This window comes from Cadophora gregata, assembly GCF_030347475.1.
Source record: "Cadophora gregata isolate MNR1 chromosome Unknown scaffold_13, whole genome shotgun sequence".
Taxonomy (NCBI): domain Eukaryota; kingdom Fungi; phylum Ascomycota; class Leotiomycetes; order Helotiales; family Ploettnerulaceae; genus Cadophora; species Cadophora gregata.
In genome coordinates this window covers 1,324,224-1,340,198 of record NW_026695936.1, presented here as the reverse complement: position 1 = coordinate 1,340,198, position 15,975 = coordinate 1,324,224, and the positions used below count along the sequence as shown (strand labels likewise).

At 47.1% G+C, this 15,975-nt stretch overlaps 6 protein-coding genes across 6 annotated transcripts; 5 read left to right on the top strand and 1 right to left on the bottom strand.

The window, feature by feature from the left end:
* Positions 1-248: 248 nt before the first annotated feature.
* ONS95_003911 (uncharacterized protein) lies at positions 249-3,677 on the top strand. The gene is made up of 4 exons (XM_058497245.1): positions 249-1,797; positions 1,918-2,628; positions 2,677-3,321; positions 3,373-3,677. Exons 2-4 carry the CDS (start codon positions 1,950-1,952, stop codon positions 3,555-3,557), a joined length of 1,509 nt encoding a protein of 502 aa, XP_058353188.1. The 5' UTR covers positions 249-1,797; positions 1,918-1,949; the 3' UTR covers positions 3,558-3,677.
* ONS95_003910 (uncharacterized protein) lies at positions 3,678-4,961 on the bottom strand. The gene is made up of 3 exons (XM_058497244.1): positions 4,798-4,961; positions 4,536-4,739; positions 3,678-4,460 (listed from the first exon to the last, which is right to left on the bottom strand). The coding sequence occupies exons 1-3, from the start codon at positions 4,876-4,878 to the stop codon at positions 3,846-3,848; spliced, it is 900 nt and encodes a 299-aa protein (XP_058353187.1). The 5' UTR covers positions 4,879-4,961; the 3' UTR covers positions 3,678-3,845.
* A 2,503-nt stretch (positions 4,962-7,464) lies between these two features.
* Positions 7,465-8,364, top strand: ONS95_003909 (uncharacterized protein; the record flags this gene model as incomplete). The annotated part of the gene is made up of 1 exon (XM_058497243.1): positions 7,465-8,364. One exon carries the CDS (start codon positions 7,465-7,467, stop codon positions 8,362-8,364), a length of 900 nt encoding a protein of 299 aa, XP_058353186.1.
* A 588-nt stretch (positions 8,365-8,952) lies between these two features.
* On the top strand, positions 8,953-9,571 carry ONS95_003908 (uncharacterized protein; the record flags this gene model as incomplete). Its single annotated transcript, XM_058497242.1, has 2 exons — positions 8,953-9,089; positions 9,151-9,571. 2 exons carry the CDS (start codon positions 8,953-8,955, stop codon positions 9,569-9,571), a joined length of 558 nt encoding a protein of 185 aa, XP_058353185.1.
* A 123-nt stretch (positions 9,572-9,694) lies between these two features.
* Positions 9,695-10,890, top strand: ONS95_003907 (uncharacterized protein; the record flags this gene model as incomplete). Its single annotated transcript, XM_058497241.1, has 3 exons — positions 9,695-9,893; positions 9,980-10,703; positions 10,863-10,890. 3 exons carry the CDS (start codon positions 9,695-9,697, stop codon positions 10,888-10,890), a joined length of 951 nt encoding a protein of 316 aa, XP_058353184.1.
* Positions 10,891-10,993: 103 nt separating this feature from the next.
* On the top strand, positions 10,994-11,538 carry ONS95_003906 (uncharacterized protein; the record flags this gene model as incomplete). The annotated part of the gene is made up of 3 exons (XM_058497240.1): positions 10,994-11,266; positions 11,320-11,397; positions 11,491-11,538. The coding sequence occupies 3 exons, from the start codon at positions 10,994-10,996 to the stop codon at positions 11,536-11,538; spliced, it is 399 nt and encodes a 132-aa protein (XP_058353183.1).
* Between the last annotated feature and the right edge of the window lie 4,437 nt (positions 11,539-15,975).

Genomic DNA, 15,975 nt, shown 5'->3' with positions numbered 1-15,975 from the left:
CCCAGTTGACTTGCTACAAACATGAAAACTGTAGGGTCAAGTGAGAGTAACTGTTGAGTCAGCTCAAGAAAACAGCGGAAAGGTTCACCCTTCGGCGGTTTTTCGTCTGGTCATAATACTTGCTGGGATACAGCGTGCATTGTGTGCGCGCTGGAGCCAAACGGTCGAAAATAATCTTCAAAATCAAAGAAAACTTTGCTACATTCTTTTTAACTTGATAGCAGGATAACAGGGGCTACTATGGCAGACCCATTCGAAACCACTACTTCTGTCTAATGCAATGCCATCGAATCCGAGAGGCGAGGTATGGTTGGAGAGATATTTCGCATGAAAATATATGTATTGCTACTTTGGTTCCCCATTGTATAATTGCTCGATCTGCGATACATGTAGGATTGTATCAATATGTCGTCTCAACAAACGGTCTACTCAGGTGACTCTTCCTGCGAGGTATGGATATCGACTATAGATCGATCCATAGGTGGAATTCGGACAAGAGTCCGCCTGGGTTGCTGCGTTGGGGACCCGTAGCGACTAGGGAAGATGTAGCGAGCATATTGCGATCGATGCAGAAAGTACGTGTTGGTCCCCAAAGCTTCTGTAGCAGAAAAAAAGAGGAAATGTAAACTCACGTGACTTCTAGACCATCCCGGCCTCAACTCGACCATGTGGGCATTGCAAAGAGATTTCTTGGCCGTTGCTTCTAGGCATCGACAACGATGCAGGATTTGTTCAAGTATTTCTATCCAAAGACGGGACGGAACACGACTCTCGGCATCGTAACTAACACAATCGCATTATTCCTTCGAAACTATGGGCGAAGGGTAGTCCTTACACTGAGGGCGATGGGCAGGCATCCGAAGTCGGGAGGTCCAGCCATCAATCAATTCGATCATCATGGGGCTGCTCGTCTCCTAGCATCAGTCTTACGACCATTCTTCATTATTTGTTATCTGCATTTTGTCGAGATGCCATCCCGGTGGCGTGTCGCAGAAGAGGTTGGCGGTGGTTGACGCAGAGCTGGGAGGCGTGGCAGTGAAGCTTCGCTTCGAGGGTCATCCTGGCGCGGAGCCCCTTTATGAGTTGTTCTATACATCCAGAAACCACACCTCCCCAGCTGCGTTTCACCATCTCACTCGCATGCACTCTTGTATGGATGCCCGATCTGAACTTTGAGTTGACGTCAGTCACGTCACGCTTCCTTGACTTCTGATGACTTTCCGCCCGAAATACGTCTGTGCCATTTCTTGTGTTGATCTGCCGCTCTCTGGCGAGACCACAACCAAGCACCGTCCCCCCGGGTCCACGTTGGCTTGCATTGATCTTCGCGGGGGATTTCCTTGAACTCCTGTCTAGAGTTCCAGTCCCTAGCCATTCGGACTCATGTACTGAAAATTTGACTTCTACATTCTGTAATGCATTCTATATTACATGCTTGTAATGCAGGCATACAAGGCATGTCGAACCTCGAGGCTGTGAAATGGCGGTGGCTCGCAGTACGTCGGTGGCGGGTGTGAAGGTTTTTGGAAGCAGGGAAAATGCGAAAGCTCATCTGGCAGGTATCATCTCAGATGCTGGCGGCTGGATGAGTGGGTAAGTGAGCAAATGGGTGAGCAGGATTCGGCAGCATGAAACGTCTATATTACTTTGACAGGTCCCATTTCCTGCAGTTGAAAAAATCTCATTAAACCTATCTCCTATTCTTGAGAGCAACTTTATAGATATAAGTCCTCGGTCACATTTCAGTCAAAATTGAGCAGGCACTTAGACGAAGACCATCCAAGACTTGGATACCAGGTTAGTATATATCCTCCCACTCTCCCATACTTTCAAAGAAGTTCAGTTTAGACGTGTAGACACATCTTCAGACTCTGGTCTCGACTTCTGGCAGTAATCCAATACTAATCTACTTCCTAGCTCCTATCCTCCTCCCCGCCTTCGTTGTCAACATGCCAGGCGACGGCTCAAGCGAGCTTCCCGTTCACTATGGCGGGAAGACAACGGATGGAGAACTCATCAAGCGTCCCACATCACCAGCGCTTCCTCCAGTTTCGCCCATGCGAGCATATCATCAACCACGAATCGGCTACTCTCCCGAGAGGACACCCATCGATCAGCCTTTCTCGTCCGAAGATCCTAGAGGTGGTCTCAGACGCAGACCCAGCAATCAAGCACCACTTAGAAGACACTCGGGTGGTGAATACGACCGTGAACGACCTTCATTTTCCCAAGACGGGGGATCACGAAGACCTTTGAGATCCAGGGATGACGGCTATTATCGTGACGAAGACCGTGGACATTCTCGGAGAGATGAGTACCACCCCGACTCGCTCGAGCGTTCAAGACCACCTCGCTCATATCGAAATGTTGATACTTGGGACAGAGTCCCGGGCTCGGCGTCAAAACCATATTTTGAGGAGACCAGAACTGATCGAGACTTGGAAGGTGGTCATGGATGGCATACTGATAGGAAGAGAATCAGTGATGAAGAGAGTATCGATGGGTACAATTACGATGTTCATAGGAATGGTCGCCCATCGCTCAACTTCAAGAGCCTAAGTGCTGAGGAGAAGGCAGAGGTTATGAGGCTTCCTTGGACACAATGGATGAATAGTGACGTGAAGAATCGTAAGTCGCAGTCAAGGTGTTGAAAGGCTTCAACTAACTTTCTCACAGACTTTGTGGCTACTATTGGAGAATTTGTGGGAACTACTATGTTCCTCTTCTTCGCTTTTGCTGGAACGCAAGTTGCCAATATTCAATCTGTTGCCTCGACGGACAGCTCCTCAACAACCAATACTACATCCGGTGGTGCAACTGGTTTCAACGTCTCGGTCTATCTCTATATCTCAATTATCTTTGGCTTCTCGCTCATGGTCAATGTGTGGATCTTCTTCCGTATTTCTGGAGGGCTGTTCAACCCAGCTGTCACCCTTGGTATGGTTATGGTTGGAGCCGTGCCTGTCGTTCGAGCAATCTGTCTCTTCTGTGCTCAGATCGCGGGTGGTATCGCCGCCTCTGGAATGGTACTTGGTCTTTTCCCTACCAAGTTGAACGTTAGAACCACCCTAGCTGGCGGTGCGAGTATCGTTCAAGGCGTCTTCATCGAGGCTATACTAACTGCCGAGCTGGTCTTCACGATCTTCATGTTGGCTAAGGAGAAGCACAAAGCTACTTTTATTGCACCTGTGGGCATCGGACTTGCTTTGTTCATTGCGGAAATGGTTGGTGTTTACTACACAGGCGGATCGCTGAACCCCGCTCGCAGCTTTGGACCTTGTGTCGTCACTGGTGTATTTGACAGGGAGCATTGGATCTACTGTAAGTTGTTCACAGGTCTGGTACATTCGAGCAGTGCTAATAAAATCACAGGGGTTGGACCAATGGTCGGCACATTCATTGCTGTCTTCTTCTACAAGTTCATCAAAATGCTTGAGTACGAGATGGCTAATCCGGGTCAAGATGGCGATGCCAAGAACGATCCTACTCAGAACGAGGAGAAGAAGGCCGAGATCATGCAGAGAAGGGAGCAGAAGCGATATGCCAGATCCCAGTGACGAAAGAATAGAACAACAGACGCGCACACGAATACGATTTGATGTCTTTCTTGTTTCATAACACTATGTTTTTGGCGCTTGAAGGAATGAACTAGGATGGGGTAATGGGAAGACATGACTGTTACGTTCTAAGTTTGGTGATTTGAGCTAGTTATAAAGTGCCTGTTTGATGGAGGCAGAATAATGAAAGTGGAAATGCAAATCTCAAACTGCCATGTTACCATACGACAACATCATTACCCGTGAAACGCCCGCTACTCAAAGAACCTCACACGACACCGCTTCAACTCACAAGAATCCTGGTATGATCGCCTTTCTGCCAGCAGTCTTCTCCTTGCCAAATCGCTCTTCGTACCACTTCTTTCCCTGCAGCGCTCTTGGCAACATCGCTGCGATTTCATTAAGTAGGAATGTCCTCGCAGGGACACAATCCCATCCTCCGACAATCCAAAACCCAGTCCACTCGATCCACTCACACAAGTAATGAGGATAGAAGATCCAGCGAAAGAGCCCATTTTCGGGAATCAAGTAAACTTTATCCACCCCCTTCTTTGCCGCCTTACCTTTCCCCGTACTCCGCTCGGCTTCTTTGGATGCTGCTTCTTGGTTCCTAAGGGCTGCTCGGCGGATCTCGCGGAGCTCATCATCGTGAAATGCGTTGCCCATCAGGCCGAATGCCCAGAGGAACATCCCGAACTCGATTCGGCCACCTGCTTTATAGGTGTTGCCATAACTTTGCCAATCGAGGCGGGAAATTGGGCCATGACCTCCCAGCCAGGACCCAATGGAGAGTCCGTTGGTAATTTGGAAGCTTAAGGCAGAAAGCCAAACGAGGGGATGGATTGGGGACATTGAAGGAGCGATTATTGGGAAGAGGATCGCTCGGTAAAGGTAGTGGATGATCTATTGTTTATAAGTAGGGGAAGATGATATACTTAATCGCCAATTGAAGCACTAAGACAATGAAGATATACTCACATAAAGGCCAGCCATGACCTTATTCTCCCATGGTATTTGTGCCATACCAACTTGAGCAGGTAAGGTACTCATCACATACAGCAGCGTCAGAGGTCCTGGAAGCTCCATGGTCATCCAAGCAATCTTCCCCGGAATATTAAATCGACTATTAGTCGACGTCTTTCCTGCCCCATACCATGGCTGAACCCATTGCAAGATTGTTATCTGTGTTCCTGATCAGCACCGCTCTGGGTGTGCCGCTTATTCTTGATTCAAGGCTTACGAGCGGAAAGAACTGAAAGAGATGGACAACAAGCTGGTAGTTTTCCCTCGATGGGGGTAACCAGTTTTGAACGATCGCCATGATTGTAATATGATTGCAATAGAGGTGTACAGTTGCTGGAAGATGTGGTGAGACTGGAAAACTTCAATGTCGTCAAGACTATCCATATCCAGAGTGCACGAGCAGCCGGGCTCGCCGGACAAACATGCAGGTGCCCGTGGGTGTCAGCCTCGCCTCGCCCCCGCTCCAACCCCTGTGGTATAACGTCCCACCCTACCATTCCGCCCACCCCCCCATTCCGGCCACCTCGCTTAACTCACCGCTAGTTCTTCCTACCTACTTCAATAATTATTAATTCTATTATTCCTTAATAGATTTCTTTGATATTTGGAATATAAATTGATCTTATTATGAAGCCTTAATATACTAAGTATGACGTTATGTGTGCACTTAGGGACGTGGCAAATAGTAAGTCCTTACGGAAGGTATCGCTTGACTAGGGTGTTCTAAGGTCTACACTTCGTAACTGTAATATAACGACTCTATCATATAAGGAAGCTGCAAGTTACTTGCAAAGACTCCCTATAGTAGTAGAGAATCGTTTAACTAATTGGGTTCTTACTTAAGAGTCTCTTAGCTATAGAGTTATACACGTATAGATTCGGGTTTTTAGAGAGAGGCTTTGTAACGGTCCGGTATTTACTCGCTGTAAATACAGAAGGCTGCAGTTGATCTCTGATGATCGAGAGGTAGGTGTATCACGTAGACGGGAAGACAGTTACTAAGTATCAGAATACTATTTGAAGTTGAGCACGAAGCTCCTATCTAATGGCAGACGTGCCAGTCTTATATAGAACCTTCGTTAGCCTTGGATCCCTATGGGTCCTATGATCCCAGGCTCCAGGAACCTTGGACCCTATGGTTCCAAAAGCTCCATGCCATCACGTGACACATGGTCCCGTGATTTCGTTCCTAGTTCTTGGCTTCTCTGTGCAGCAATGCTGCCGAGCCTCAGGGCCAAGACACACGTGATACTCCTTCTGAGTGCGTTCGTAACAGGCTTCTAGCTTTATAGGGAGACTACTAACTACTTAGGAAACACTGGATAACTCGATTTCTAGCACGTAACCCTGTTCTAAAGACTAAGAAGTAAATATACGTTGATTCTATACGTGTTAATTGCGCTTGTTCTAAAGTTATATAGCTATAGTTCTAAAAACTAGAGATTCCAGCTATTAAAGTGATTCCAGCTTACTAACGATAGAATATAGACGAAACAGGTGTTATAGAAGGTTATAGTCTTAATAGACTTATTATAAGGAGTGCTGAATCTCGTAAGATATAAGGGAAATAGCTAGGTACACGTGTTTAGATGTTAATTATTAAGTGTATATCTGTAACAGGTAGTTCTATATACTTAGCTGTAATATACAAGGGAAAATCAGTCTAATAATAGTAGTTTCTGTCTTAATTAGACCTATTTGATTAGTGGCACTTTACTACTACTGAAAATAGGTAGATAACTAATACTATAGCTCTTAAGTGGTTAGAGAAAGTCTTTATCCTTTAAACGTAACCACGTGACGATTTAGTAAGGCTTCTTATTCTAGATAGCTATAGGAGTTACGAAACTACGGAATTCCTTTGGAAATACCTTAAAAATAATATCTACCTTCTGTTCCTACCTGTATATATGTCACATGTTCTATAACCTCTTAATCTAACGGTTTTCTCTGTTCTTAAATGTTCTTACTAGAAAGAACTTCAAAAGTTGAGTTCTCTAATTGATTCTACTCTAATTAGTAAGCGCAATTTCCTTATATGCTATTATAAGGCACGGCAAGAGAGTTTTACCCTATCTAATATTAAGGCTAGGTAGAGAACTATAGGGTTATAGCCGGTATTAGTTGTAAAGCTATTAATAAGCCCTTTACTATTAGAAAATAGTAATAAATCGATAGATCTAACTTCTCTAAGGCCTTAAGATACGCTAGTACTACTTATAAAGGTTTCTAGTATATTAATTAAGATATAGACTCCGAAGGCTGGAAAAGAGATCTACTTATAACTATACTCCTTGATAGCTAGGTTATATAACTAACTTTTAACACGTTGTTTGCTTTTTAGGAAGGTTTTAAAAGGATTTGATAAGAAGGACATGAATTAGGGTAAGTAAATATGAGGATTAAAGAGTTAGAGGCACGATTAGAGCGATTGAGACTAAGGAAAAAGAGGAAGGTTCAAATAAGCCTGAATTCCAAGTTTATTATAACACGTGCTATCAGGGAAGCTTAAATTGCAGCTAGAGAATATTAAATTGTACCTATAGAACCGGAATAATAAGGAGAATTATATTCTATAATATCTAATTAAAAAGATAACATAATGTAGAGTTATTAAGTGTTGAATAGGAAATACGGAATGTAAGCGAGGTGGCCGGAATAGGGGGGTGGGCGGAATGGTGGGGTGGGACGTTAAGTAACGGGATGGGATGGGATGGGATGAAGCCCTGAAGCCCCCCGCTACCTTCGCCTGAATCCACTTCATCAGCCTCGCATCTGAAATGTCCGATTGGACATCATCCATACTCGCAGCTTCGTACGTTAAGGTACATAGGTACTCCTCATCGAGCTCTGCCAATATTAGGTCGAATTATCCTGACACAAAATGAGCACATCTCCCTCCTCAGACTCCGATCAAATGCTCGCTCACTTCAGACAAGCCCTCCAGAGCTTCCGCACCTCGAACGCGCCGTTCCGAATCCTCTCCTCGATCCCCAAACCTCTCAATTCAACAACAGCCCTTCCCCCACCTCCGCCTCCAAAAACCCTCTATATCCTCGATTCGTCCTTCAACCCGCCTACCCTCGCCCATGCCCGCATAATTCTCTCCGCCCTCCATTCCTCCACATCTGAATCAACCCCTCACCGTGTTCTCCTTCTCCTTGCCATACAAAATGCGGACAAGGCTCCCAAACCGGCGTCTTTCGAAGCGCGATTGGCAATGATGGAAATATTTGCACAAGATCTTCTCGTGAACCTCAAGACAACGTCAAAATCTGCACCCGAAACAAGTGAAGTTGGGATAGATATCGCAGTTACAACACTCCCATATTTTGCAGATAAATACCCGCATATATCGCCATCAGAAGCATACCCGTTTCCTAGAACGGAACAAGTACATTTAATAGGGTACGATACGTTAGTCAGACTGCTTGATACGAAATACTACCCGCCATCACATAATCTCAAGCCAATCCAGCCTTTTCTGGAGAAACATAGATTGAGGGTTACGTACCGGGCTGATGACGAGTGGGGTGATCGGGAGGCGCAGGATAGGTACTTGAGAGAGCTGGGCGAGGGGAAGAGAGAGGATGTTGGGGGCTTAAGAGAGTGGGTTACGGAGAAGAGGATTGAGATGGTGGAGGGGAGGAAGGATGGCGAGGAGGTCGTAAGTAGTACGAAGGTGAGGAATGCGGTTTCGAAGGGCGACGAGGAAGCTCTAGGGAAGCTCGTTACGACAGGTGTGAAAGACTGGGTGTTGAGAGAGGGGTTGTACAGAGAGTGATGTCTGGTGATCATGAAGCCAGGCGTCAATGAGCATAGACCTGTTAAAATCTAAGACTTAGTGAGTCTGCGGGATACGACTTGCTGCTTTCCCTTCATCTTTGCTTTAACAAGAAAGCGTGCTATCCGAAACTTCTCCTTCAGGACATACGGAAGTCCGTATGGAGGTCTTTATGACTTTGAGTATCCTTGAAGGGATGTGGTTTGGCAATCGGCATCATTGAAAGGGTTTCCCTCAATGGTATGTTCTATATTCGCAGTAATGTCGGCTGCCTGCCGCTTTGGGGTTCATTCTGTTAACGAACTGCCCTTGGTCTCCTTTCCAAGTCTTTGAGCGCTCTCTAAACGGTCCTGCATGATGCCGTCTCACTATTAAGCTTGACCTTTGCATCACCAAAGAACCTCTTCCCTACTTAAGGCCCAACTTCGTCTTAATTCTCCAGCTATTACTGCCAGAGATCGATTGCCATCACATTTCCAAAGTAAGTCTATGACCGAATCAACCGCAATTACAAGGATCGCTCTAATCGTCCAGTTAGGATACCCGATGCAGATGAGCGACCGCAAGTCACGCAACAAACGGACCCAAATGGGAGAAACAACCACCACCGCGATCGGGCTCGCAGAGCAAATCTCCCAGAAAACATCGAGATTCATTCATTCCAGCAACCATCGTGATCTGCTGGACATTTTTAATGCCCTTCGGTCCAACGGAGTCAGTCACTAGTAAGTCACGCTGGTCTATCCTCCTCCCAGGCTCGTTTGCAGTACTAACTCTTCATTCCAGTGTCGACCTTCCCCAGATCATCGTCTGCGGCTCTCAATCCTCCGAAAAGTCATCCACCCTGGATTCACTCTCCGGCATCACCTTCCCAACCGCAGAGGGTCTTTGTACCCGCTTCGCTACTGAATTAATCCTCCGCCGAAGCGAGAAATCCGAGATCAAAGTCCAAATCCAACCTTCTGCCAGTAGGACTGAGGAGGAGCGAGTCAAGCTTCTGAAGTTTCATGAGAAGGAGAGTGGGCAGAAGAATTTTGCTAAGATCATTGAATCTGCGAAGGCCGAAATGGGCCTCACGGGAACTGGTCAGGGTGCCAAAGTCTTCAGTACTGATGTGTTGAGGATTGAGTGTACTTCGCCAACTGCTTCTAACTTAATTTTGCTGGACCTCCCTGGCTTGTTCAGTGCTTCGGATAAGAATCAATAAGTATACTGGATTACCTCCTTTTTATGAACTCGTCCATGCTTCGCTATAATATCCTGCTGGTCAATCATCCTGGAAGCATTCTTCGAGTGGCTAACTCTATCCAAGTCAGAAGGTGACGTGGACATGGTACGAGATCTCGTTGTCTCATACATGAAGCAAAAGCGTAGTACCATCCTAGCCGTTGTCGCAGCAGACAGTGCTTTCGCCAACCAACCTGTCACCCATTTCGCTAGACAGATTGACCCTGCCGGAACCAGAACACTTGGCTTGATCACGAAGCCGGACAAGATCGACCCAGAATCAGATACCGAGAAGTATTACAGTAAGTAAGGATTCATCGCTACTGAATCTTTCCCCCACACGACGATTCTGGCATCCCGAATATGCTTAGCTGATCTGGACAATTAGTCGAGCTATCCAAAAATGAGAATGTCAAACTCACCCTGGGCTGGCATGTCCTCCGAAATAAAAGCCACGCTACTGCCGATGAAACATCCGATCAGCAAAATGAGAGAGAAGCTGCATTCTTCACAGAATCGGGTTGGAGCAAAGTTCTTAGTCCATCGCAACTTGGTGTAGCTGCATTGAAGGACCGTCTGCGCAGTGTTCTCTGGAAGCAGCTCAGCGAGTCGCTACCCGGCGTGGAAAGCGATGTACAGAAGGGTATCAAAGACTGCACCAGCAAGTTGTGCCAGCTTGGGCAATCAAGCAGCACGACGAAGGAGAACCACAGGTATCTCCCTGGTATCAGCAACCAGCTGTCCTTTATGATACAAGCAGGTATCGATGGTGTTTATGCCGATCCGTTCCTTGCGTCTTACCCTGGCCAACATGATGCTTTTGATCGACGTCTCCGTGCGAACTTCCAGAAGACTTTGACCTTTTACGCTGGAAAGAAGGTCCTTCATAATCACGCTCTGGAGATAGTCGAGGACGATCAAGAACCTACACGCCGAGTCACGTCAAAATATCTCATGAGAAGCGACTATTTGCAAATAGTCAAAGATCTCATGGTCGAGTGCAGGGGTCGTGAGTTACCAGGCACATTCAACCCTCTCGTGGTCGGAGACCTCTTCAGCCGACAATGCAAGCCTTGGGAATCCATCACTCAAGACCTTGCCGAGCAGGTTCAGTGAGTTTCTCCTACGTTCTTGTCGTCCCGACTGTCCCGAAACGCACATATTTCCAGCGATTTCGAGTCTCGTTTCCCGTCTCATCTATTTCGGCTTTTTTTCGCCTTCCCAACTTACAATTCTTGATAACAGTACTGACAAGTATTTCTTTTCCCTAGTGAAGCTGCAGCGACTACCTTCAACTAGCGCCTCTCTGAATTGTGTGATGAGAATACCAGATCTCGATTGATGAAGGGCTTGATTCAGCCCTCGTTGTCAAATCTCCGCCAAGATCTAAAGCAAAAATTGGATGAACTGCTCAAGCCCCATCTCTCTATTCACCCGATCACATAACAACGATTATCTCACCGGGACTGTACAAGACATCCAAGGCCGCTGCCATGACAGGAAGTTCGCTGCTGCTGCAAAAGCTGCCTGTGGTTATACCGTAGAGTCTCCACAGGAGAGTGTAGACGAAGTGGCATTGTATCATCTCCTCACAATGCTAATGAATGGAACCAGACCAGATGTGGAGGATTATTCCGTATCACTCGCTGCGGATGTTGCTGCGGCTTACTACAAGGTAGAGTCACTGTGTCCCCTCGCTTGACAGTTCCCAACACTAATGTATCTCAGGTGGCACTGAAGAAAGTTTATCGACGATGTGAGCGTCAATGCTGTAGAGACATGCTTTGTCCAACGTCTACCAGGAGTGTCAGTTCTCCCCTCATTACAACTTGACCTCTTCCCCCTAAATCCGCTAGATCCTACCTCTCTTATATCATGTATAGACTAACATATCTCTAGCTTCTCCCCTCACGTTGCCTGGGAACTCTCCGACGAGCAGGTCGATGAACTGGGGTCTGAGGATGCTCGCACTGTCACCCAGCGAGCTGAGCAACAGAAGAAGAAGGAAGTGTTGCAGAAGGCATTGACCGACCTCGATGCTTTCACTGCACGTTCTGGAGCTGCAAAGGCATGAGAATCGGGAGCAATTGGTTTCGGACACCTGATGTTTTGTAGGATAGATAGACGCGATTGGGTAAACGGATACACCAGCTTCTTAGAAGTTTGGACTTTCAAGGCATTCAAAATAGATTGTACCATTAGATTATCAATATTAATGTTCCTGAGAACATCTTACGTCTTCGGTCTTAATCGTCTTGTAGGCAGGTGCTGAGTCTATTCCACGTCCAATATATTGCACAGGCTTCTTTCGTTCCCTCCCAACACTCTCAGATAGAACTTGTTAGTTTCGTAACGACAACGCGATGGTCTTCTAGGCAATACCTAAGTATCAACGGTGAAGCTATTCTTATCTTTGCCCGAATGATAGCCCATTCAATACAGAAGCTACGTGACATGAAATGTGCATTGCTAGGTTTAGCGAGTGTATGGAGTTTACCCGGTAAGCCACTTACAAACAGAATCATGAAGATGAATGCAAGGGAGAACGATCTTATTGGAAGTAGCGATGCTTCTTCTACATTGAGAGACTTCACATCCTTGCATTCACTCTCTGTTTCTCCATCGCTGCTGTAGACATTATGGGGAAGTGGCGTTCCAAGCAATTTCGAAATCGAGATCAGTCCAAAGAGAAAGCACGTTCTTACTACAGAGGGCAGTCACAAGGCACTCGATACCTTACAGAGGAGCGTGGGATGGCTGCTGGATCATGAAAGGCAATGCCTTTCTTTTCTAACATCATCTGCCAAGATACTATGATTAATAACCGTAGCAGAATGTCTTGATGGTATATACACTGGCACTACTCCAGAAAGATATCTAGAGACGGTCGCTTGACCTTATTAGTCAAACTGCTGATGAATACAGAGACTTGCACGCTTGGATATAGCACACTGTTCAGTCCTTATTGCACAGAGACATACTGCACATGACATGGACTTGCAGATTAATGGAAGCTCAGAAAGCAATTCAATCAGAAATCAAACTTATGCTCTATATCCACATAGACACAGCGCGGTTTTGGTGGCCTCACGTGGTGTGCGCTAGGCTACCTAAAGACACGAGACCAATTCGTAAGAAACACCGTTAGTGATATTGTGACAGCTGATATGCTATCATTAATGACCGAGTCCATCAGCCCATGGATGGCGCCTGGTCGAGGTGATCCGGTTATTAGTAATTCTCAGCGAACTTAGGATGGTCAATGGCTAATGTGCGCTGTGCATCTGCATATTCATGACTCCTACTGTCTGTGAAGATTATGGAAAGATGCAAGAAATGGGAGGACGATATGAAATCTGCACGATGAGAATTTAAGGAAACAATTAAAAGTCTGGTGGTGGTGGTGCGGCACTAAGATGGCTACTTCCTTCATAATGACTGTGTGACATGACACATGAGAGGTACCCTACCTAGGTAGGCACGGATCTGCCCCACGGTGACGATGGAAAAGGAAATTTCGAATAAACAATAGAAGATAGAGTAAGATAATTGCTAGTGAGAACTTTGAATCAAAGTCAGAGGGAGATTTGATGAATTGAAGTTACATGCAATACTGTAATGCAGTAAGCTTCGTGGCCGGATGAGGAAAGCGGGGAGGAGACTTGGAAGTATGTGCTCGAAGGAGGAAGCCGTGTGTTGTTCGCGACAAAAGTAAAAGTTTACGATTTTCCGGGAAAAAATACGAGGAATAGCAAAGCTAGATGCTTTTAAAGTCGTCTTGAAGTATAATATTGGGTTGAATTGAGATAGCAATTCCAAGGATGCTGGCTCCACGAACACGTGTGCGAAGGCGTGACTTCCCGCCATGAACGACGAGGACGAGGTAAAGGGTGAACCGCAACCGAGCAAAGAATGCACTAGCATGCTTCAGCAATATGTGTCCCTGCTGCCGACATCCCTGGGCAGAATTTCCAGGAAATTTCTAAAGAAGAGAAATAAATGAACGGTAATGACAACAATAAACCTTCTCAGAAAGGTTGACTTGGTCTGATCAATGAGAACCCCGCCCAGAACCTTGGGATCATTTCCGCTGTCAAACTTTCCTTTCGCGTCGCTTCGGTTGCCACTCTCAAGTCTCAACCATGGCCCCAACGTCAAAAAACTTGCAACTATTGGCCTGGCCACTACTAGGCCACACACCTCATCGACAAGGCTGGTGGTGTCCACGATCAACCCTGTGAGATGCTGCTTGCAGCTTGAGCAGGGAAAAAGAAACTTCGATAAGATCAGTTTGAAAGTCTAACTCAACCCCACCATCTCGTCGTTATCGCCGATTCGTCATGGTGTTTTGCGATTCACGATTCACGATTCATGATTGCCAGTTGTCTGGACTCTGGACTCTGGACTTGGACTCACGGCCAGAATGCAGAAATGAGGAAGGGATTTTAGCCGTCGCGGGATGGCGGCTTGGGAGGGATAGAGAGACGGGGAGTCCTGGGTGATCTCTCGTTTGTTTCACGAAGGTTTTTTGATGAAATGGTGGGATGGGGAGATGGGATGATGGCTGGTGGGTGGTGGGTGCAAGGAATGACTGACGGATGTTTGAGTCCTGGAAAGCGGAAGGATTTCTGTTTCGTACCACGGTACCGTGAGAACCGGTTCGGCATGCTCGCTCAACTGTGATTGCTTACCTCTAGGCTCTCGGTCACCTTCCCGGTGGCAACTTGCAAGGCGACGTTCCAGAAACTGTCAGATGGTCTGGATAACGGCATAAGCCAGCGGGCAACGCAAGATTCCGGGCGGGGAGGAAGGAAGAAGGTGGGCGTGGGCGTGGGCGTGGGCGTGCGTAGGTATTTGTTTCTCGAGCGAGCGCTTGCCAGGCTGCCAGGACACCGAGAACGGTGAGGTCTGAACTCTGAACTCTGAACTCTGGACTCTGGACTCTGGACTCTGGACTTGTCAAAGTCGTTGTTTTTCAGGGGTTCAAAAGCTTGGCGGAGTGGCGCCGGATACGGCCAATGGGGCGCGTTTCTCTCCTTGCAGTGGCGCGGTTTCAAGATCGCACTACTGTAAGGTACTGGTACTGCAGTGCAGGCAGGTGGGTAGACGAAAGACGAACGGGATGAGGTGCAGCGGGTCCTGGCGTCAAGGAACATTGAACACGCAACCATTATTACCCTACTGTATGACTGCAGTGCAACTGGTTTGGAAACAAAACAAAACAAAACAAAACACACGACTAATAATACTAGAAAAAAAGACATCACATCTCATCACAGCAAGCGACAATCAGACGTCAAACCTTATGGTGACTCTTGGCAACCCCGGCTTCTCTCGCTTCGTGGATCACTGATGCTATTCCTATTCCAGGACTGCCGACGGCTGGCAATCCACTCCTGACGGGAACTTGGAAGTGGGAGGAAGGGAGGGGAGGAGAGGGGACGCCGCCGGTGGATTGTAGATTGAGGATTATTGAAAGATGAGATGCACCACCTGCGCTAGGTCTATGCAAGCACGCAACTCACGCATGCGATGCATGGTCGCGCCTTAAACATCATACCGACCGACCTGACAACCTGACAAGGCCTTCTTACCTACTCCGTACAGTACCTACTCCGTATCATCATATGTAACCATGGGCCATCGGCCACGGTTGCGGCGTCCACGAATACGCTCGGAAATAATTTCCGATGGGTCCGATGGGTCCTCATGCACTGGGGGATGCTGATCTAAATAAGATTCAACACGAGGAGAGGTGATACTACTGTAAGGCCTGGCTGCTGAATGAAGCTTGTCAATATTGGATGGTGAGTCAGCATCGTCAGTAGAAAGGTAAATGTTCAATTACGAATTACGAGAGAGGAAAGGGGATTCCTCTGCAGTTTACCACTCCTTCTACTGCTACTACAGTACTACCTACTGTCACCAGACCAAGGGAGGGAGGTGTGGTGTGGTGTAGTGTGGTGTGGTGTCAACAAAGTTAAGGTGGGCTGCGTTGCGTTGGGTGACGCCAAGTCGAGGTCACTACTTGGGGTCGAATCAAGTCGAATAATAATAATAACGAGGCTGTTGCTTGGATGCTTTGTATTCATCCCAATGCGTTTCAAGCTGTAGCCACGACGAATCAGCGGGCCTGGGGACCTGAATGCCCCTGAAGACGGTCCCAACTTTAGAATCCTCCACGCAGCCAGCCGAGTGCTGCGCCTGTCCGTTCGCCAATCAGGCCGCCTATCTCGCCCCCTAGCACGCCGACTCAATTTTAGCTCGACCGGGTAGGCCATAGTTGGCCCGCTTAATCTTCTTATCCGCCTCCTCTCGCCCCCTCTCGCCCCTTTTCCAACCTCTCACGGTCGTCGGATGGCCGACTTCTGCATCCTCGAGTCT